The 24051-nt window shown below is 45.3% G+C and overlaps 1 protein-coding gene and 1 long non-coding RNA gene across 4 annotated transcripts in view; one reads left to right on the plus strand and one right to left on the minus strand.

The window, feature by feature from the left end:
- COL8A2 (collagen type VIII alpha 2 chain) overlaps positions 1-24051 on the plus strand; it is a 163100-nt gene that overhangs the window by 104846 nt on the left and 34203 nt on the right. For 2 of the 3 annotated variants that reach the window (XM_081871682.1, XM_081871683.1), the window contains one exon: positions 5915-6044. Coding sequence is in view for 1 of the 3 variants with exons in the window: in XM_081871681.1 (XP_081727807.1) it covers positions 13220-13242 (23 nt within the window). In the remaining 2 variants the exon portion in view is untranslated. Of the gene's footprint in view, positions 1-5914; positions 6045-13150; positions 13243-24051 lie in introns of those variants that run through there. The other variant, XM_081871681.1, reaches the window with a different exon arrangement.
- Positions 18195-24051, minus strand: part of LOC309347293 — a 28829-nt gene continuing 22972 nt past the window's right edge. The window contains exon 4 of the long non-coding RNA XR_014158895.1: positions 18195-18558. This is a non-coding gene — a long non-coding RNA (uncharacterized lncRNA). The remainder of the gene's footprint in view (positions 18559-24051) is intronic.

Genomic DNA, 24051 nt, shown 5'->3' on the forward strand with positions numbered 1-24051 from the left:
AATCATAAAACGACATCAAAAGTTTCCTAGCAGAACACCCACTATCAAAGCAAGCATCCAAGGCAGCAGCTTCACTACCCTGACCATTAAGACAGCTGAAGAATACGTTTCTGCCCTGCAAAGAGTTTCTACTCTGCAATTATGTCCATAAAAGTTACTAGCTTAACTTCCATGTTCAAACTCTCTTCTAGAAGCAAAAAGCTTCCCTGCAGGATCACCTAGATAGGTGGGTGTTGTTGTTTAGTCGTTTAGTCGTGTCCGACTCTTCGTGACTCCATGGACCAGAGCATGCCAGGCACTCCTGTCTTTCAATGCTTCCCGCAGTTTGGTCAAACTCATGCTGGTAGCTTCGAGAACACTGTCCAACCATCTCGTCCTCTGCCATCCCCTTCTCCTTGTGCCCTCCATCTTTCCCAACATCAGGGTATTTTCCAGGGAGTCTTCTCCTCTCATAAGGTGGCCAAAGTATTGGAGCCTCAGCTTCAGGATCTGTCCTTCCAGTGAGCACCCAGGGCTGATTTCCTTAAGAATGGGTAGGTGGGTAGGTATTTGCAAGCATGCCCTTGGCATCCTCTTTCACAGTTGTACTCATCTAGTAGACAGGAAAACTCCCCTCAACATTCTGACTTAAATCTGCAACCTTGTACATAAAGGAGAGAGAATACTGCAAAAAGAGAGACCTGGCTGCTTGTTTTGATTTCCTTCCTCTTCCATTTTCCTTTTACAGCTCTAAAAAGACTCCCAGACCAGCAAGGAGCATTAATTGCACCAGCCTCCATTTAGCTGGCGTTTAGGTAATGCCACACTAGAGATGCATATAACTTCGAACTTACTGGATTAGAAAGGGGGATCTCATGCTCTCTAAAACATGATTGCTGCTATTGTGTATTTACACTTCTGCCACATGCCTGCCTGTAACATGACAAACTGGACATGACGTTTGCCTTTATTAAGATTCCAATCCAGGGATAAGGAATCTTATGTGGCCTTCTAGATGTTATTGGACTATAGCTTCCCTCATCCCAGACAGTTGTCCATGTTGGTCGGAGCTGATGGGAGTTGAAGTCCAGAAGAATCTGAAGGAGCACAGGCTCTCTAGCCCTGTTCTTAACCTATGAGCTGAGGTTAGATTTATAAGACATACAACTCAAAAACACCAAGGTACTGAAATAATGTGTTAGTATGTAAATCAGGACTGGCCTGGGACATTTTGCTGCTGGAGTCAAAATGCCCCGCTGCCACCATCTCCTCCTCCACAGGCGCTCCCTGCTGCCACCATGTGGGGTGCAGCACTAATGGGGTATGGGTGTGGCAACAGTGGGGTACAGCAGCAGAGGAAGCAGGGCACACCCACACAGGAAATGGCAGTGGTGAGCTTTGTGCTCCTCGTGCCCTGATCTGCCACCTGAGGTGACTGCCTCACCTCACTTCATGAGCAGGCCGGTACTGATGTAAAGTATGTAGCTTGAAGATCTGCTTAATAGTGCCTCCTGAAAGTTGGCAAACAAGAACATCTCAGAAGCAGCTTCAGAAAAGCCTCAGGCAAGTTTCCAGGGAAACAGAAACCATAACTACATACTATAGATGTTGGTTGATTTTTTACAACTTTGACTGCCTTCACTTCCCAAAAGCATTCTGGGAATTGTAGTTGGGGGAAGCTTGATATGCTAAAGACAATAACCCCCTTTTTCAGAGCAACAGTTCCCATGTTTCCCTGGGCAGAGGGAAAGGTTGCTTAACTGAATAAGTTTGTAATTGGGAGGGTATGAGTGAATATGTGAATGTGTCAATTTTAGTTTTGCTTTTTCTCGGTTTCTCATTTTTTCCAATCTTAAATTCAGTTCTCAACATTTCCAAAGCAGTCTATTTTTTTTAATGTCCTCATGAAAATTCACCAGCATTTTAGTGCAAATTTATCCTAATATACACATTTTTCCTGATATAATGAATTTTCTATGTTATTTTCAGTAAGCTATTCACTTATGCTCACTTAAAATGTGCATTTTTTCATCAGGGGGTTTGGACTGGGTGTCCATCAATATGCAGATGATACCCAGCTCTACCTCTCTTTCAAATCAGAACCAGTGAAGGTCCTGTGTGAGTGCCTGGAGGCGGTTGGAGGATGGATGGTGGCTAATGGATTAAAGCTGAATCCTGACAAGACAGAAGTACTGTTTCTGGGGGACAGGGGGTGGGCTGGTGTGGAGGACTCCCTGGTCCTGAATAGGGTAACTGTGCCCCTGAAGGACCAGGTGCGCAGCCTGGGAGTCATTTTGGACTCAAAGCTGTCCATGGAGGCGCAGGTCAATTCTGTATCCAGGGCAGCTGTCTACCAACTCCACCTGGTACGCAGGCTGAGACCCTACCTGCCCGCGGACTGTCTCGCCAGAGTGGTGCATGCTCTGGTTATCTCCCGCTTGGACTACTGCAATGCGCTCTATGTGGGGCTACCTTTGAAGGTGACTCGGAAACTACAACAAATCCAGAATGTGGCAGCTAGATTGGTGATTGGGGGCGGCCGCCAAGACCACATAACACCGGTCTTGAAAGACCTACATTGGCTCCCAGTACGTTTCCGAGCACAATTCAAAGTGCTGGTGTTGACCTTTAAAGTCCTAAACGGCCTCGGCCCAGTATACCTGAAGGAGCGTCTCCACCCCCATCGTTCTGCCCGGATGCTGAGGTCCAGCGCTGAGGGCCTTCTGGCGGTTCCTTCATTGCGAGAAGCAAAGCTACAGGGAACCAGGCAGAGGGCCTTCTCGGTAGTGGCGCCCGCCCTGTGGAACGCCCTCCCATCAGATGTCAAAGCGATAAACAACTACCTGACATTCAGAAGACATCTTAAGGCAGCCCTGTTCAGGGAAGTTTTTAATGTGTGATATTTTAGTGTATTTTTGGTTTCTATGGAAGCCGCCCAGAGTGGCTGGGGAGACCCAGCCAGATGGGTGGGGTACAAATAATAAATTATTATTATTATTATTATTGTTGTTGTTATTTTTGTGCATGTAATTTCACTGGAGAACTCCACTTCAATTCAGAGAAGGATGGCTCTGTTTTAGTCAGTGTATTGTTTTGCAAAGTTCAAATTAGGTAGTTTGCTTTCGAATAGAAACTGAATTGAGTTGCTTGCCCCATCTGACCCAGAGCTTTGCTCCAGTTCAAGAAGCGTGACACTGAAGCTGTGCCCCAGTTGTTCCACACAAGTTGTCAGCACATTAGTACCTCAGATGAGCTGGCCTTTGGGCTGGCTTAATTGTGCAATCATTGAAAACCTACAGCAAGCAGCTGCTGTGCCTTTTATGCCTCAGTGCTGGTCTGCTGTTTTAGGCCTCCAAAATGGAGTACACTTATTCTAAGCTGATGATAATTATTGCAATGCATCATCCCTGTAAAATAAGCTTCCCAAACGTCCAAAGAGATCTTGCATTTAGCAGCGGACAGCAGCCAGAGAGGAGCGGTGAATGTTGGCGGGGGAGATTATATTCCCTCCAAGGAGGGAGTGGAAAGAAGGCCCCCTTGTGTCAGAATTAATGAAGATTGATGTCCACCTCTACAGCTCCTTGAAGGAAATGCAGCCATTTCCTTCTGCACACTCCAGGTCTTTCACAGAGCATCGGCTTTCAAAGCGTGCAGTTAAGGATAGTCAGGAACGGAGCATCAAGTATGACCTGTTCCAGATAATGATTTAGGCCAAATGCATTGCTGAAAGGTGAGAGCTGCTGCCTCTGCTGAGACTGCAGTCAGGCTTGGAGCAGATAAGTTATTTATGCCCTGGACTGGCTGCTTATAGTCATTCAGTGAAACTAAAGGTAAAGTAAAGGGACCCCTGACCATTAGGTCCAGTCGTGACCGACTCTGGGGTTGCGGTGCTCATCTCGCTTTATTGGCTGAGGGAGCTGGCGTACAGCTTCCAGGTCATGTGGCCAGCATGACTAAGCCACTTCTGGCAAACCAGAGCAGGACACAGAAACACCGTTTACCTTCCCGCCAGAGCGGTACCTATTTATCTACTTGCACTTTGACATGCTTTCGAACTGCTAGGTGGGCAGGAACAGGGACCGAACAACGGGAGCTCACCCCGTCGCGGGGATTTGAACCGCCAACCTTCTGATCGGCAAGTCCAAGAGGCTCAGTGGTTTAACCCACAGCTCCAACTATATTGGTCTAAAAGCACATAGGGCCCCCACTCTTGCTGAAGCTAAGCAAGTCAGGATCTGGTAATAAACGCTACCTTGGGTTCCGTGATGGAAGAAAGGTACAATCTAAATGTATGAAAAGAAAGAAAAACAAAAATCCCATAGTCCACTGGTGCAAAACATGTTTCTAATGCAAAGGGCCAAGATTCAGTTCTTGATATATCATCTGTTGAAGTGTAGCATTGGTGAGGAAGGCCCAAGACCCTGGAGAAGCAATGCCATTGTGGTTTAAATGTTCTGAATATGTTTATATTTTATTGCAAATTGTATTGCTTTTACATTTTGATGTTTGCTGCCCCCTGGGCTCTTTCGGGAGGAAGTATGGGATACAAATTTAATAAACAAATAATGAATCAAGCATTTCTCCTCAGCTGGGGTGTTTACTCATAGTTGAATTGTAGAATTGGAAGGGACCCCAAGGGCCATCTAGTCCAACCCACTGCAGTGCAAGAATCCTGCCCACAGCCGTCCCTGGTTGGGCTTGAACCACCAACCATTTTGGTTAACAGCCAGATGCACTGACCCATTGTGCCACTCAGGACTCCCTCCCAAGGTCTGGTAGCTGCAGTGGTGCATCAGAGCAGGACTTTGCAGCTGACAGAGAAGCCCAGTGTCCCACTCAGCAGAATGAGCAGGAGGGGCCCCAGATGTACCAGGACTATACGTTACCATTTAAAGGGAAGAGGCATAAGATCTTTAAGTCAAGTGTCTGGAAAACTGCAGCTCTGGGTAACTCTGCCATTGAGAACAGAAACCTCCAACCATTTCCTAAGTATTAACTCCCACTTAGGAAACATCTACCAAGCGTCCTAGGCTATTAACTGGTAAATTGACCTAAGAACGGGCAGATCATTTAGCAGCCATAACAGTATGTTTAGGTATCTGTCATCATTACAAGCATGAATGGAAAGAGAATCCTCCTGAAAAGCTGTGCAGAACAATATTTTGGGTGCATGTGGCATCTGCGTGCAGCAGAATTCGTAATGTGTGAAGCAGCCTTCATTAATCCCAGGTCTCTCCCTTTTCTACCACTACTTCATGTGAATGGCCTCAGAGCATCAAAGTTCCAAACAGAGGAGAAACAGAGCATAAAGGAGACATAAGCCCTAATTGTTGCAAGATGCTCTGGAAGTCCTTGCACTGAAGAGCAAAATACCAAATAATTGAAATGACTAAGTAAAATAAAATTAGGCTCTCATTCTTCCATGTAAATAGACTGGTCTGATTCTGTTCTAATATTTGGTGTTCATGGGCTCATTTGGTTCTTTTTTAAATAATGCCACTTGTGCACACATGTGGGAATGCCAATTTTGGAAGAAAACTATTCCCCTGTGCTGCTTTTCCAGAACTTGCTCTGTCTTCTGAATTTCACTGGAATCTAAAGTCTTGCTCAGGGAAAGCTCCATGAATAAACAATCCCAGTGTTTCCTTATGTTTCTAGAAATGAAATTCCTTTTAAAAAAGTAATTCCATTACTTTCTGAATAAACTCACGACAGCCTCTCCCTGTTGGGTAACAGCTCACACAGATATAAAAAATCCCCTGCGATTCATGTTTTGTGAACACTACTGAGGCAGCTCTTTCTCTTGTAGCCAACCATGGTGTATCTTGGGATGTCAATAAAACAAGGCCCAACAGGATCTCTCACCTCCGAGAACATCTCACAGAACTCTAAAGCTCAGTTTTGCAACATGATGATCTCTTTTTGTTCCTTCTAGGAGTATGACTCTATGATCTCGGTCTCCTGGCTTTTAGCGGATCTTCAAAAGGAGCAAAGATATGCTGTGAAACTGGACTTCAGGTTTCTGCAAAACATTTGCACTTGGTCTTGCCGCGCCAAGACTCCAGGTAAGCCTGCTCAACTAGCTTGCTTTCTATTAAGAAGGAGCTACAGTTCAGGGGTGGAGAACATATTTTGCAAACAAAAGGTGCTAGGATCAGTCCCCAAAGTAGTAAAAACTGGGCTAGAAGACCTGCTTCAACTGTTTTACTCTTCATGGGAGGGACTAGAGCAAGAGGGGAGCTGCATACACAGCATACCTTAAAGCACAAGACCTTGCCCAAAGAATCATGGGAATTGAAGTATTTTAAGAGTGCTGGGAAGTAACTTTGTGGGGGTAAACTACAGTTCCCAGGATTCTTTGGGGGTAGCCATGTACAGTGTCTTCACAGCCTAGAAACCTGTGACCATATAGTTGTTGGACATCAGCCCAATTCACAGTAGTCAAGGATGATGGAAATTGTAGTTCAACAGCTTCCAGAGGGCTACAGGTTCCCCACCCTTGGACCACAGCTTGGTGGTAGAGCCACATGCCTTGCATCTCCAGTTAAAAAGCTATTAGAGAGTAGCTCTGAGGAAGTCCCTCATCTGAGATCATGGTGAGCTATTGCCAATCAGAGTTTGCTGAACTAGATAGATTAATGGTCTGAATTGGTGTAAAACAACTTATTTTGACTGTATAAATATACAGTGCCATGTTCCAAATCTTCTTTCTATCATGTTTTTAAAAGCTCAAGACTTCATCACATTCTAGCATTGTAAATAGAGTGAAACCAAGGCAGGGAACACAGATAACAGGGACAAACCTATATGTATCAGTGCCAGCTCAGTTCAGTGTTTGCCATTACATTGTGTGGGACAATGAGCCGCAATTGGATATGTGACTAGCAAAGGACATAACCTATTTCATCCCCAAAACTGGATGCACCTGGGAGATTGTCCCTACCACCCTACTGCTGACCCTGATAGGAACAAAGGCCCATCTCGACCAGTATCCTGTTCTCATGTTGGCCAAGCAGCTGCCTCTGAGAAGTCTGCAAGCAGGACATGCGTGTAGGAGCACTCTTTCCACTTGTGATTCCCAGCAGCGGGTATTCAGTGGCATACCGCCTCAAATTCAGGAGATAGCACAGGATAGGTATGGCTAATGTCCTGTTTACACTGCTTTCCAAACCAGTAGTAGGATTGCAGACTAAACAGATGTGCGGACACAATCTGGGATAAATGAGGCTTGGATAAGGAAGTTTAAGAACATAATGAAAAACCCTACTGGATCTATTGTCAGCAATATTTGGAAGATCCCAGGATCTCTGCAGCAGCTGAAGGGGGAGGTGGGCAGAGCACTTACAAGCATTGGAAGAGACTGGGAATCTGTTAGAAAAGACAAGGGAAGCTAGCTATGCCAAGATCTGCTGCCTTAAGACACCTGGAGCATCTTAAAAGAGCAATGCACCACAGCTTCCCTTACCCTGCACCTTTCTCAGTTGGCACGTGGTCGCCAGTCAGTTGGCCAGGAGGTAATGTGGCATTGAGACACAAAAGATTCGCCTCTCCTGGCCCCTCTAGCCCAACACCTCCTTTCCACAGTGGCCAACCAGATGCTTGCCTCACTTTGCTTTGCCCCCAGCAACTCATGTCCAGAGTCCAGCTGCCTCTGAACCTGAACAAACGTCTTCTGTAATAGTTGCAGATATTAGGGAACGTACTCAGGAGGAGGCCATTTTTCACAAGCTCATGGGGCTTTTAATAAACTGTCAGAACTTTGCTGCAGCTGCGTATAAAAGTTCTCCCAGATATGCTTGGTCCTGGAAGAGCACTGAAGTGCTTACCTCATGCATTGATACTCATGCACTACACCCAGAGGACCCTGCTGCATTCCAAACAATTAACTCACTAAGCCTTGTGGAACACCATCAAAGACAGAACATGGAGTGTGATGGATCGTTGCTTAGTGACCTGAGACATCATGGGCGGAAAGGTGTCTATTCATGCAGCATCCGACAGCTTATTTGGAGCAAGCATGGATGGTGTGTTATTTTTCATTGTGGTTGTGGTATGATAAGGAAGAAGCACAGAGAAGGGCCATAGCTCAGTGGGAGAACAGGAGGTCCCAGGTTCAATCTCCAACGTCTGCAGGGTGGACTGGGAGGGGCCCCTATCTGAAATCCTTGAGAGTTGCTCTCAATCATTGTAAACAGTACCCAGCTAGATGGACCAGTGCTCTCTGTCTCAGCATAAGGCAGCTTCCTATGCTCACTCTGCACATTGCTTCCAATTCTCCGCTGCCCCTTTTTGTGCTGAAACCTGAGAATGAACCAATTGCTTCTGGTTATGAAACTACTGGAGACACGAGATCGAACCATTGGTCATATCAAGCCTGGTTTTCACTGTAATTTCATATACTCTGTAAGGTATCTGTGCATTTCACCGTCATAATTGCAGCAGCATCTATGTGAAGTAGGTAGTAGGTAGGGAAGGGCCATCCTGACGTGCTACTTCTTCTTTTTTTCCATATAATTTTTTATTGGTTTTCCATTGATTATACATATATACAGTCTAGATTACATAAGTTGCATATAACATAGCTACTTTTAAGGGAACATGTTGTGGGAATGTTCAGGGTGGCAGGAGAAGATATATTGTTTATTAATATCCTTCCTAACTTGCGTTAGCAAGTTCCTTTACTTAGCAGAGTGCATTCCCCTTTACACAGCGGAAAACTAGTTGCAAACCCGTGTGAGTTTCTTAAGACAATTTACAATTCAATCTGGCTTGTCCAGATTGAAATGTGTTCTAATATTTTCCTGGTAAGACTCCTTGAATCCCTCCTAAAAGAAAAAAGACACTACAGTCTCATTCATAAGCAATAAAAAGAAAGTTTATTCACGATCAGGCAGAGCACAGTGTGATCCCTGAAGGCAGGCTTTACTCTTAAAGTTACAAACTTATACTAACAGGTTTATCCCATAAGGGAGATGACCTGGGGGATTGCTTGGCTGGCAGCCAGCAGTTCATTCCAGGTAGTTCACAGGACAAAAAGAAAATGGAAAAAAGGGAGAGTGGCAGCATGCCTTGTCCTTTTACCGGGTCTGGAAAGGTCACCCCCACCCACTGGTCACATGCAAGGAAGGATGCTCCAGGTCAGGAGGAACAGGAAGTTTGACTGGGTGGACCAAACATTCCCTTACATGTCCGCTCTAGCAAAACAAGGAGTGCTTGACTGCTCCCAGTGGATTACATCCCACATAAGTATATCATCTTACAGATTTTTTTCTGGCTTAATACTAATTCCTTTTCTCTAGGGTTAAAGGAACTCTGGGAAGTATATTAAGATCAGGGATCTCTAAAAAAGAGATTCTTAGTACCTTGCCAAGTTACCACTCCCAGGACTATTGGAGGGAAGACACAGCAGTTGCACTTGTATGAAGCCAATAGCAACTTGTAGCATAGATAGGGGACATATGCTGCCCCCCAAAAAATCATTAGTGACCTACTCCTGCAGTACTGTTTTACCATTCAGACACCAGTTCCTGGCTTCCTTTATAATAGAATCAGAGAACTGTAGAGCTGGAAGGGACCATGAGGCTTATCTAGTCCAACCCCCTGCAATGCGGGAATCTTTCACCCAACATGGGTCTCAGACTCATAACCCTGAGTTTAGGAGTATCATTCTCTACCAACTGAGCTGTTCCAGCATGATCTTCCCCCCTTCATGCTAAATGGTAGGGCTGCCTCTGATTCCTCTTCAAACAAGTTATTCCTGTATTAAATTAGATTAGATTTATTATATACTGCCCTTCATCAAAAAATCTCAGGGCAGTGTATAGGTTTGTGCCAAGCTTTAGGATGCTCATTGGAATACCCCCTGCACCACGTTTAACCCTGCCCATGCTGTCTTGTTTCCTCCCCCCCCCTCCCCTGAGCTGCTCTGTTTGCTGCCATAGAAAGTCTAAGATCAAGACTCAAGTATGCTTCTCCCCAAACAAAGGCCAAAGATGCTACAGATTTACACAAAATTGCATATTTATAAGTATGGGTGAAAATTTAGAAATAATTGCAGCTTGATTCTCCTTGCTATAAGGGGCTTGATTTGAGGCATCAGGAAAGCCTCCCCCCCCCCTTTTCCTTTCAGAGTCTTTATAAAAGATCCACTATTCAATCAGCCTCTGACCTGTTTGTTGAGATTGGAAATGTCGCGGCAATGGGATGCCATATTGCCGAACAGCAAAAGCAGTATAACCCTGGAATGAATTTTGACAGCTTGAGGTACAGCCAGTTTCCATAGTGGAAAAGTGTTTGCATTAAGCCCACTATGGCTTCTGGTTGGCATCCTCTTTTGCCTTTTCCCCTCCATCTGCTCTGAGAGACAAATTATTTGGAACATATATAGTTGTATTGCTTCAAGTCAGTATTATTCCCTGAAAACAGCATACAGAGGTTCGATATCACTTTCCCAATCCCAGGTTCATCTTCCTGCTCAGCTATGTGAAAAAGTGGATTACCTTTCATCTTAAAATGGCCTCACAAGACTATCACAAGAATAAAAGTAAGAACAGCATTTTCTGCCTTAAAAAGTGATGTAGAAATGAGTAGGAATCGTAACACAGAGCAGAGTTATCAAAGGACAAAGCAGCAATATCCAGCAATTAGAAGTTATATAAATGTGCCTCTTTCCTTTCCATTGTCCACCCAAAGCTGATAACAGAAAGAGAAATAATGTCAAAAACCCTTTTAAGACCTCAACTTAAGATGAGTATCCTTTTGTATCTTGGAACCAAATGTCACTTTAGATGCATGGCTGACAAAGGCCTTCATCTTCTCTTATAATTTTTCATTAAAGCAGACATGGCATTATTGCACTCAGGGTCCCCCCACTCCACTCCATTCCACATCATTTGCTGTTGCTGGTGGGCTACTGGGAACAGACTGTGTGCAATGTTATGTCACGCAGAGAAGGAATTTGTTGGTCAGCAGTGGCCATGCCTTGAAAGTAATGTGCCCTTTCAGCTTATGCCAAGTCTTAAAAAGGTGGAACAAAGTAACAGTAACAATAGGGGCTGTTTAATATCATAATGACAAACCAGCCCCTAAGGAACCAGTTGCATTTACACCAGGGGCCTCATGCTCACCCATATCTCCTCATCACTGTAGGCAAAACGCAAGGCATGGGTGTTCCAAGACACAGGACTAGCCTTTTAATCAGTGAGGGGGAATATGTGGCCCTACAGTTGTTGTTGGACTCTGTTGTTGGACCCAATTGGTCCCGGATAATATGGCCAATGACTAGGGATAATAGACGTTGGAGTCCAACAACACTGCAAGGCCCACATGTTCCCCATCCCTGCTTTTAAGGCTCCATTCTTCAAGAAAATGACACATTCTGGGAGGGGTGGACTGATCTAAGAAGGATAAAAGGCCTCCTTTGAGCTCCAGACTTCATTGGAGCAATCTGTCTGCTTGGAGCTATCCAAGGTCCTGCAACTCTAGCTTGGCCCCAACCTCCCTGCCTTCCTGACCAAAATATTGCCAGGCATTCCTTGCAGCCCATGACCACCATTTGTGGTCTGGACAGGTCACCATAACCACTCACCAACATTGCAAGCAAGTCCAGGTGTGCATGAAAGCACACTCCATCCTTGCCTCTGCTCCTGCTTCTTCCTTTGCTGTTTCTCCTTGGGCAGAGAGATCACAATATGAGAAGGAAGAATTGCTAACACCAACAGTGACAGAAGAAGATGGCACCTGTTCTTGACTTATCTCTGTTACACACTTGGGCCAGTGCTTCTTGTCGTCTCCTCATGTGTCAGTTTCACTGTGGGAAATCTTTATCTGTGGAATACAGGTCCAGGGCTTGTAAGCTTGGCTACTATAAGAACAGCCTGCTGGACTAGATGGTTCTTTGGGCTGATCCAGCAGGGGCTTCTCTTGTGTTCTTACGCAGAGATCCCACCATGCAGAGGATTGCAACAGGATTGAAAACTACATGGTAGATTTGTCAGTGGGTCTCCCCATGTTTTTATTTTCATTCCAAAACAACTGTAAGTGGGGCTCCATATTTGATTGGAGAATCGGCACTGCCTGGAGGTGTGTTCACTCTTTTACCATTTGCCATATCAGGTGGTGTTAGCCCCACACCAAGAGAAAATAGGCAGTCTACAAACCGATCCCTTTTCCCTAGTGGGTTCAAATCCAGAATCCTTGTGTCTGCTTTAAAACCGTCAAGATCTGACCGTAGCTCTCCCATGTAATATGTAATTTGGCCCTGATTGAGCTCTGGTTGCTCCCAGGTCTAGGGCACAGCAGGCAAGGCAGTCCCCCCCCCATCCTGGGGGGGGGGGGTAGGGAGGCTAATTACTCCCATCATAGCCTCCAAATTACCTCGTGTGGGTCGGAGAGATGTTATTGTCAGCCATCTTCCGATGCGCCCCCTAGTGGCCCCCCAGCTTTGTGGATTCTCAGTGCCTTGCCAACCAGTAAGCAATGGCCACTCAGATTTCTGCAGCCATTGCTGACACCCATTTGAGCATATAAGGGCTAGAAGTGTGCTCCCCTTAAAAAAATAGAAGAGGAAGACACCTGAGATTTGAAGGAGGCTGATTTCTATGTCCATTGCCACATGTAGTGGCTTTTTCTGTACATCCATAGAACTTCAGCATAATCACAGCAGCCCTATATCTATATCTATATCTATATCTATATCTATATCTATATCTATATCTATATCTATATCTATATCTATATCTATATCTATATCTATATCTATATCTATATCTATATCTATATCTGTCTGTCTTCTAACTGTCATCTGTGGCTTTAAAGAAATATGCATTGTAGAGATGTGCAAACTGAATATCCAGAGATTAGAAATCCCATTCAGGAGTTCCCAGTGATGATTCCTTTCTCTAGTCAGATGCATCATTACTGCTGGTGAAGCCAGCCAGCCTTGTGGTGCAGCCACACACGAAGACCTAATTCCAGCGTCAGAAGAGAAATCATTTATCTGCCACAGAGTTTACAAGGCGAAGCTAAAGCTGAAGTGTGTGGTTAATGCCACACTTGCCTGTGCACAGAGAACCCCTTCAAAGTAATAAATTGACCACTTTGTCTCGGGATGGAGCTTGTTGATGTTTAGAGGGAATATGTAAGTGGGTGTATACGTCACAGCTTGGCAAAAGACAATCAAAGTATTCAGGCTGTGCGCAGGAGCCTTAGGAAGGAAAGTGGCAGAGTCTGGACTTGGAGAATGAAGCATTTCAAGACAGGCAGGTGAGTTAAAAGACATGCTTTGGGATGGTTTGGGATTTATGTTTGCTGTTTTCCGCAATAAAAGGAAAAGGGAGAAGGGACCTTCGTCTTCTGCCCGTATGTGTTTCTCAGAAAAGGAGGGAGGGTGAACTGCAGATATATTTTTCTTGACTTTCCTTGTTCGTTGAGAGCATTCAAGGGAGTTGCTGTTACCACCAGGCTGGGCTAGAGCTCTCAAAATGCCCAGTTTGCAGGGAGAGGGAGAAACAAGAGCATGCAAGTCTCAGAATCCAATTTTCACTCTGCTTGGAGCCCCTTTCTAGGTGTGTCTTTAAGGAATTGCATAACCTCTACCTTGTTTATTAATAGTAGTAAGCCAGTTGATGCATAACTGAGCAGTATTGTCTCATGATGAAGGATGATGATGGAGGTGAAACTGGGGTGGAATCTTTTGGGTCAGTATGTGCAGGGGAAAACTTGCAGGGCTGTTAATTTCACAAAAGGCCTCCTTCACTGGGCCAAAGAGACATGATGGGGGCAGCCATGTTGGTGCAATCACCAAGTCTGCCCCATATAAGCACAAAAGGGTGGCATTAGCAAATTTGCATTACTCCAAAAATATCTTGGAGGAAGAAATCCTAAGGAGAAAGGCATCCAATGGGTACCCAGTAGGCATCGAAGACTGACTGTTGGAGAGGGGATAAAAAACTGGGGAAGGAAATAAAGGAATGGAATGTCATGGGAAAGGGTGTGGCTGGTTGGCTGGCTGGCTGGCATCCTGAACAGGAACACTTCATGCTGCAACATTTTGTTGCAAGTCCCATTTGTTCATGTATAAAGCTGGGCATGGTTTGGGTGGGTGCTTTTAATAGCAGAAATTGTGTGTGGATGAGGGAAGCTGAATTTGCCCCTGGCCTAACACCCACACTCTCTTCCCACAACTCACAGCCCAACCTGATACAAGGAGAGAGCCAGGCCAAGGGGCAAATGTCTGGGATGACGCTAAGAAGGAAGAGTTCTTCTACCTTTATCCACACTCTTTTTTTAATGTTGCAAACACTCCTTTTAAAATATGTGACTGGAGAAGACTTAATGATTGAACAATATCGTGTTTAATTTGCCCCTGAGAATGTGAACACCCAGGTTACTACATATGCCAGATGTGCCAGGCTTTCTAATGATGGACCAGAATGCAGATAACAACCATTGTGAATCGTGCTGTTTGCTTCCTTGGTATGAATTGCTACTTCTTTTTCCTCAAAGAAGGTGTCTGAACATTGAATGGGGATAAAAACCAAAGCTGATTGTTTAGTAATTCATAAGCAGCAAAGGAAGGGGGCTTCCTTTCTATAGCAGCTGATCTTTGCTTTGCCACAACAGCCATAGGGTGAAACAAAAAATGTGAAAGGTGGCCCTGGAAAAGGTAATTCATGCCAAGACTATAAAGCCAATCTTGTAAACCATATACTGTGTGTAGTTCACACAGCTCAGGCAAACATGCAGAGGACCAATGTAACTTGAAGGGCCATAGCTCTCATCTCTGGCCATGCTGACTGGGGCGGATGAGAACTGTAGGCCAACGGTAGGGGAAGAGCTGTAGCTCAGTTGCAGAGCATCCGCCTTTTATGCACAAGGTCCCAAGTTCAATTCCCAGCCTCCCCATATAGAACTGGGTCTGAAACTCTAGAGAGTGGCTTCCAGTCAGTGCAGACAGTGCTGAGCTAGATGGACCAAGGTCTAACTCAGAAGAAGGCAGCTTCCTTGTGTTCCTATGAACACAGAAAATGATCTGCAATATGGATCAGATGTCCTAAGTTACTGACATGTACTCGGTTTTCTACACAAGCTATGAGGGCGTACCATATGTTTTTCCCCTCCATTTTATCTCCTGTCCCCATTTTCTTTGTGATTGGTAGTTTCCCGCATGGAATTGACAAAATGTTCTCGAAATATATACACAAGCACAACACTGAAAAAGCAAACTGGGACAGATCTTCCCTTGGTTTAGCGGAATTTGTGACTTCCTCCTCCAGCATTGACTTTTTGTTATTATGTGTGGTTGAAATGCCTGTTATATCACTATCAGAAACAACTTAGGCAGCCCAAGTCCCATGGCCCAGTTGAGTTACCTCCCTGGGACTCATTTTGTGCCTCCCCGTTACTTATCCCTTCCGTGGGGGATCTGCTTTGTATTTTTTTCCCCTTGAAGGCCCAATTTTATGCTGCTTTTACAACTCCTTGGGACAAGGGGGTCTGTGTTACAAGCTAGTAAATTCACATTGGCTGGAATCCTCTACCCTCCTAAATCTCCAGTTACAGGATCATTGTCTTGGGGATGGAGACCTGCCCAGGGAGCTAAGAACTTTGACCCTTGGTTAATTTTCCTCACTCTTTATTTCTGCAACTTTCCTTGCTCTCACAGGTTCACATTTCAGCAGATTGTTTTATTAATTCTATTATGTACAGCTGGAGAGCTATTGCATTTCTGTGTTTAAATTTTGTTTTATGCTTTCTCATGGAACAGGGAATGAGAGCGAGAGAAGGGGAGGCTTACAATTTCAGTAGGGATTTTAATTAGTAAGCATAACCCAGTTAGAATCCAGCAGAAGAAAAACAAAACACAACAGCTTTCCATACAGAACATAGAACCCCAAAGTAATTTAAATTTCTCTTCCAACAGGCAAAATGTAAATTTGTTTCTTTGCTTGCTTTGTGTACTGCCTTGTTGTATGAGTTATCGGAGATTTTGTTTCACCTTGCAAACAGCAAAGTTGCCCGATTTGGAAATATAGCCATGAAACATCTGATTTGGAGATGGCTAGGAGTTCTCCAAACTGAAAACAAAAAACCATAAGGAATGAAAGCTGGGGTGGTGGTTGAAGTTGTTCATCAACAGCTGTTAGCACATGGACAGCAGACATGACACAGGTCACCGGTCATAGTCTTCGGCAGTGTGGCGAGATGTATTTCTATTGAAATTATAGTAATTATTTCTACAGTTAAATCTGTAAATACAAATTAGCATGTGCACATTCTGTGCAAATCTATCCTCTTTTATCTTATTTTTTGGTGACACCTTTCCTCTTTTTTTTGGCATTGCATAAGTGGCATCCCTGGGACGCGGGTGGCGCTGTGGGTAAAACCTCAGCGCCTAGGACTTGCCGATCGCATGGTCGGCGGTTCAAATCCCCATGGCAGGGTGAGCTCCCGTCTTTCGGTCCCAGCTCCTGCCCACCTAGCAATTCGAAAGCACCCCTAAGTGCAAGTAGATAAATAGGTACCGCTTTATAGCGGGAAGGTAAACGGCGTTTCCGTGTGCTGCGCTGGTGCTGGCTCACCAGAGCAGCTTCGTCACGCTGGCCACGTGACCCGGAAGTGTCTCCGGACAGCGCTGGCCCCCGACCTCTTAAGTGAGATGGGCGCACAACCCCAGAGTCGGACACGACTGGCCCGTACGGGCAGGGGTACCTTTAAGTGGCATCCCTACATTTCATGTTTTCCTTTCTATGTGTTATCAGTATCCTCTGATCTGGAAGCCTTGCCCCTTAATGTAGAACAGGGTTTCCCAAGCTTAGGTCTCCAGCTGTTTTTGAACTACAACTCCCATCACCCCTAGCTAGGAGCACCAGTGATTGGGGTGATGGGAATTGTTGTCCAAAAAGAGCTGGAGACCCAAGTTTGGGAAACTCTGATGTAGAAGATGCTAGCCCTGATTTGTTGAAGGATCTTCTATTTTAAGAGGCACTCTTCCCCTTATTATTACAGGGCAGTTCCTAGTGTCCCTTTGTTCAAATTAAGCTTTAGATCCTTATTTTTAAAGGCTGGCTTGACATAATGGATTCTATCATGATGATGTGCAGCCTTTTTGTAAATAATTAATAATACAGTTCTGTAACTTGTGTGACCAGGCCATGTGTGAAATTTCCACACCTTTGAGCCAGGGGGCAAGGATGACATCTACTCATGCAACTCTAACCCAAGATTCTAGTCCTTGTGAGTGTAGAGCAGGGGTAGGCAACCTAAGGCCTGTGGGCCAGATGTGGCCCAATCGCCTTCTCAATCCAGCCTGCAGACGTTCCGGGAATCAGTGTGTTTTTACATGAGTAGAATGTGTCCTTTTATTTAAAATGCATCTCTGGGTTATTTGTGGGGCATAGGAATTTGTTCATATTTTTTTCCAAAATATAGTCCGGCCCACCACATGGTCTGAGGGACAGTGGACCAGCCCACAGCTGAAAAAGGTTGCTGACCCCTGGTGTAGAGCATAAGATGAGCTTCAGGCCAATGGCCAATCTAGTTCACTATCCTGTTGTCACAGTGACCAGCCAGATGCCTGAGGGAAACTTGCAAGCTGGACATAAGCACAACAGGACCTCTGCCCACCTGCAATTACCAGCAACTGGTATTCAGAGCTTTTCATAAAACTTCTCTATTTAATCAAGAAATAAAATCTGATTGTACATAAGCTTGTAAGTTTGTGTGTACATGTGTGTGACAAGCAAAGAGACGACATTAGCTAAGAAATGAGGCAGAAATTACAGGTGATGCTAGTCACCCTCCAATATGGGCACTTGGTTCTGCCCCCAACCCCATGAGACTAAAAGCAGTTGTGAGGGGAGGGCAATTTCAGGGTAGAAGACTAACAGAAATGAAAGGTTTAAGGCCTGCCCCGCCTTCCGCAGCATGCCATCCCACATTGGAGACTGGAACCTGGGCAAATGCCCTAGGTTAAAAATATTTTTCTGTTGGGTGTGTGTGAGACTGTAATGAGCATCAAGCATAGTTTCAGTGCAGTTGTCTAGTACTTTGCACTCTAGAAATCTGTCGTTCGTTGGTCATGCACAATTTTAGTTTCACTGTTGGCAGATGCAGTCCTTTTCGCTTTAGCACAGTTATTAAAGATGGTCTATGGTGAGTGCATCTTGTGCCAGGTTTACAGCGCGGATTCTCCCCTCTCTCCCCCCTCGCCCCCGTTCATGGTTTAAAGCCCACACTCATGGCCCTGTCTGCAGAGGAAGTTTTGGCCAAGCAAGCGATGGATTTCTTTTTCACGCCCAATTTGAGCTGATTTATTTTAGTCTGGGATGTGATGGGAGGTTGCCAGGGTTCAAGGCCAGCCCCCAAAGAGCTTGTCTTCCCCATCCCATCTTTTTATAAACTTCTACGGAGCTGAGTGTCGATGTCCTGGAGACGGAGTGTTATGCCAGATTCCCAACTGATGAGTGGCCAGGATACATTTGCTTTGGTGCATTTTGCTGGCACAGCTTCCTTCGTCTTCACAGATGGAAAGGCATAGCCCACAAAGGAAGCAGCCTGCCTAGTGGAGGCATGGTAACCCTGGCGAACGGAAACCAGCATGTAAAGAACTTATCTGGACCCAGGACTTAATGCATCATAGTTAGTGAACTGTATTTAACAACTTAGATATAGACTGCTTTTCAAGGGGGGGGGGGAATTCCCATAACAATCTGCAAACTAAATAACAAAAATTAAAAACTAGATACAGCTAGAAAGAAAGGTGAAGCATCACAAAAGTGATGCCAAACCTTCCAACACCCTGGCCCATCCAGTGCCAGAGTGCTAGCATCAGTAGGACCAAAGAGGGAGCTTTTTGAGTGGGGGGCAGTTTGGAGGATCCAAAGGACACACCCGATTCACCCCCAAACCAGGAAGAAGTTGGAACATGCTCAGGAGTATATCAAAATCCCCCTCTCCCATTTTCTTCCTATTGTTTCCAAGGTACTGGATATGGTGGTTGAACCACCATCGGATTTAGCCCCACTCCTTAGGGTTGCAGCCTTAGTTAATTCATTGTTTGGATTTTAGTAGATTAACTAGCAACTTTTAAATAAAAGTGATAATAGTTTTGCAGCAAAAATGCATGATTTCTTTGTTTTTAGATTCTACATGTTTCACAGCAGGCATCATCTTGGAAGAAGCATTCTTTCAGGTGTGAAAGAAGAGGGGAAATCCTTCTAAGTTAGCACTTGAACATCCATATGCTTACTTGCATTAAAAACAATATATTTATTTGAAAACATTTGCAGTTAATCAAATTGATAAAATCTTTTCATTCTCCACCAGTTCTACAAACTACACAGTTCACATCCAGACAACTTGTTTACTGAGCATTTGTCCTGTGGGGTGGTTAAAGTACGTTGTCCATTCATTCTGCTTTGTTTGCAGGGAAGTTATTTCACATTGGGTCAAGTAAGTGCTACCCCACGCTTTCCATCCATTTTCCTTTCATTCTCCAATTTCAGTGGTGGTGGGGGTAATGAGTGTGATGCACAAGAGTGCCACATCATCTTTCATTGCTCAACCTGAATTTGGCAGCGTGGGGGTTGAATTCCACCTCAAAATTGCAACAGCCTTGAAGCACTCACAGACACCTTTACCGTTAAGATTCATATATACTACCCTGTGCAATGAGATAACGAGAAACCTGCCTATATTGCAGTTGGTCAGACTCAAGACACAGCATGAGCCCCACCCATGTTTGCACAGCCATCCAGGCCTCTGAGACAAAATGACTTGCTCAACGATATACTTTATTGTACACTGCATTTTGTGGAAGTGGATTATGTGTATCAGAGGCATATGGGGCTTCGTTTGCACTGCAATTCTGAGCCAGTTTGCTTCTCTAAGGGGCCCTGGTGGTTTTATTATTTTCAGTGTCTTTTAGAGTTTAGGAGAAGAGCACTTGTTTTTATGAAACATTGTTTTATGGGGATTTGTCTAAAAGGAGAGAAGAAGCCCATATTAAGATATCTCAGCTGTAAAAATATGTTTTCTGCTGTATAAAAAGAAAGCTGAAGCAGGGGGATCATGGAGGGATGTGGAATAGTCTGAATCAGCAGTTTGATTTTTCCCCTTTACCTGGTATGACCTAAATGTTTGTGGCTCTCTGGCTCTGCTCCTTTTTGTATTTTTCTTCTCTGCTAGATAGAGTTAAATGACAGCCTATGTGAAATAATCATAAAATGAAGACCCAGGAGACCTGGGCTCAAATCCCCACTCAGCCATGAAGAAGAACAGTGGCTGAACCTCAGTCTAGTCACAGTCTCACTGTTACCTACCTCACAGGATTGTTGGGAAGATAAAATGGGGGAAGGACTGTGTGCACTGCCTGGATAAAAATGTAATAAATCTATAAACATACTCACCTACAAAGTGGTGTGTGCATGCATTGCTGTATTGCTGTAGTGCGTTACCAAATTGCTACTACTTCCATAATATTTATTCAACTTATTTTCCTCCCACTCTTCCTCCCAAAGGAACTCAGGGTAACAGACACAATACTGAGTTTTGAATTTCTGGTTCATTCCTGTGTTCCACCATTGTTGACTGTATTCCTAGTTTTACGTTTTTGGCTCAAGGTGCTGTCTATATTTATACTTTTGGCTGGCTTGTTTTGTTTGTTTGGTCACCCAAGTCCAAACAACCGATTAAGATTCTGCTGGTTTGGGGCCCTGTACAACTCATGAGTACAGTTTCATGAGAGAAGTTGTTAAAAGTTTCTTAGCATTTCCCATCATGTTAAGCAGAGCTCTCATCTCCTTGAGGACATTTTGCTTTCTGTATCAAGTCAGTGGCATAGCTGGGATACACTTCATGGCTCTGACGTTATGAGTGCCTGAAATGAGTCTGTGAAGGGTTGCCAGGCCTCATTGGCCCTTTGCTGGCACCTGACCATTTAGGCAGGCCCCAATACTCACCAACCAGGCAATGACTGCAGAGGAGACCACATTTGGATATTGCCTGTGGGAGAAGAAGGCTGAGAGAATCCCCATCAGCTGCCTGATGGCAGAGAAGGAGCCCAGCTGCTGTACCTTAGGTAGAAAGAAGGGAGGAGAGACCGGGAGGATATAAAATACCTCAGAGAGCGGGAAAGGGGAAGCCTAATGGAGACACAGAAAAGATGCTAGGCAATTTCTAAACAAAGTACCTCTACAGAGACTGGGGAAAGGCAGTCTTTGCTTCTGATATGTTCTGGTATGTTGCAAGGCAACTGGACCACAGACAGCTCTAGATGAGCAACTTGTTGTAATAAAGACTAGGAGCAGACTAAAGCCTTTTATGCCTCTGTCTCCAGATTACCGTATTTTTCACTGCATAAGGCGCACCTGACCATAAGGTGCACCTACTTGGGGGGGGGGGAGAATTCTGTCCCTTCCCCCACCTCCTGCATAAGTCAGGGATAGCCGTGTGAAGCCTCCCCAGGGCAGCGGCTTTCCCCCACCGGCTTTCCCCCACCACCAGCCCCAAAGAGCAGGGCTCCCTGCTGCTCCCCAGGGCTGGGGGGGGGGGACCCGGGCTTCCCCCGACCTGCTCTTTGGGGCTGGCGGTGGGGGAAAGCCGGGCTTCCCCCTCCACCAGCCCCGGGGAGCAGCGGGAAGGCTGCAGGGGAAGCCCGGGTTCCCCCCCCCAAGCCCCAGGGACCACACATTCGCTCCATAAGATGCACAGACATTTGCCCTTAGATTTTAAGAGGAAAAAAGTGCGTCTTATGGAGAGAAAGAAAACGGTACCTCTTCTAGGCTGCACCCCCTTGAGAGCACTTCAGAGCCTTAAATGGCCAGCGGTCTGGCGTAAAGATTAGCCCTCCTCCTTCATTCCATAGCATCCCTCCTGATGCTGGCTAATTGGCTGGCAATATGCAGTGGGAGGCATCTGGTTCTTCAATCTCAGGGGAAGGTTCCATCAGGGTCCAGGCTCTGGCACTATGGGCCCTGGTGGTCTGAAAGATTCCTTGGGGAGTTAATGTCCAGCTACCTTAGGTGCAGTGTCTCCCTATCCAGCACAGTTAGCTCTCTGCCCTGACCCAGACTTGCCCTGCCCATCTGTTGCCTCTGCAGCCTCTGACCCTGTCCAGATCATTGCTGGATAGAATAACAGAAACAGAGAATTGTAGAGTTGGAAGGAGTCCTGAGGGTCTTCTAGTCTAACTCTTTCAATGCAGGAATCTCAACTAAAGCATCCATGGCAGTTGGCCACCCAACCTCTGCTTAAACTCCTTCAATGAAGAAGAGTCCACCACCTCTCAAGGTTGAACAGCTTTTACCATGAGAAAGTTCTTCCTGATGTTCAGTTGAAACCTCATTTCTTGTAACTTGAATCTATTAGTTCAGGTCCTACGCTCCAGAGCAGGAGCTCCATTTTCTATGTGACAGCCCTTATCTCCTCTCAGTCTCCTCTTACCCAGGCTAAACATAACCAACTCTCTCAAGTGTTCCTCATAAGACTTGGTTTTCATAGAATCATAGAATAGAATCATAGAATCATAGAGTTGGAAGAGACCACAAGGGCCATCGAGTCCAACCCCCTGCCAAGCAGGAAACACCATCAGAGCACTCCTGACATATGGTTGTCAAGCCCAAAGAAGGAGACTCCACCACACTCCTTGGCAGCAAATTCCACTGTCGAACAGCTCTTACTGTCAGGAAGTTCTTCCTAATGTTTAGGTGGAATCTTCTTTCTTGTAGTTTGGATCCATTGCTCCGTGTCCGCTTCTCTGGAGCAGCAGAAAACAACCTTTCTCCCTCCTCTATGTGACATCCTTTTATATATTTGAACGTGGCTATCATATCACCCCTTAACCTCCTCTTCTCCAGGCTAAACATGCCCAGCTCCCTTAGCCGTTCCTCATAAGGCATCGTTTCCAGGCCTTTGACCATTTTGGTTGCCCTCCTCTGGACACGTTCCAGTTTGTCAGTGTCCTTCTTGAACTGTGGTGCCCAGAACTGGACACAGTACTCCAGGTGAGGTCTGACCAGAGCAGAATAAAGTGGCACTATTACTTCCCTTGATCTAGATGCTATACTCCTATTGATGCAGCCCAGAATTGCATTGGCTTTTTTAGCTGCCGCGTCACACTGTTGGCTTATGTCAAGTTTGTGGTCAACCAAGACTCCTAGATCCTTTTCACATGTACTGCTCTCAAGCCAGGTGTCCCCCATCTTGTATTTGTGCCTCTCATTTTTTTTGCCCAAGTGCAATACTTTACATTTCTCCCTGTTAAAATTCATCTTGTTTGTTTGGGCCCAGTTCTCTAATCTGTCAAGGTCGTTTTGAAGTGTGATCCTGTCCTCTGGGGTGTTAGCCACCCCTCCCAGTTTGGTGTCATCTGCAAATTTGATCAGGATGCCCTTGAGTCCATCATCCAAGTCGTTGATAAAGATGTTGAATAAGACCGGGCCCAAGACAGAACCCTGTGGCACCCCACTAGTCACTCTTCTCCAGGATGAAGAGGAACCATTGATGAGCACCCTTTGGGTTCGGTCAGTCAGCCAGTTACAAATCCACTGAGTGGTAGCATAGTCAAGACCGCATTTTACCAGCTTCTTTACAAGAATATCATGGGGCACCTTGTCAAATGCCTTGCTGAAATCAAGGTAGGCTACATCCACTGCGTTCCCTTCATCTACCAGGCTTGTAATTCTGTCAAAAAACGAGATCAGGTTAGTCTGACATGACTTATTTTTCAGAAATCCATGCTGACTATTAGTGATCACAGCATTCCTTTCTAGGTGCTCACAGACTGTTTGCTTAATGATCTGCTCCAGAATCTTCCCTGGTATTGATGTCAGACGGACTGGGCGGTAATTATTTGGGTCCTCTCTTTTCCCCTTTTTGAAAATAGGGACAACATTTGCCCTCCTCCAGTCTGCCGGGACTTCGCCTGTTCTCCAGGAATTCTCAAAGATGACTGCCAGTGGTTCTGAGATCACATCTGCCAGTTCTTTTAATACTCTTGGATGCAGCTCATCTGGCCCTGGAGACTTGAATACATCTAAACTAGCCAAGTGTTCTTTTACTATCTCCTTAGTT

This window comes from Podarcis erhardii (assembly GCF_964252035.2).
Source record: "Podarcis erhardii genome assembly, chromosome: 7".
Classification (NCBI taxonomy): Eukaryota; Metazoa; Chordata; class Lepidosauria; order Squamata; family Lacertidae; genus Podarcis; species Podarcis erhardii.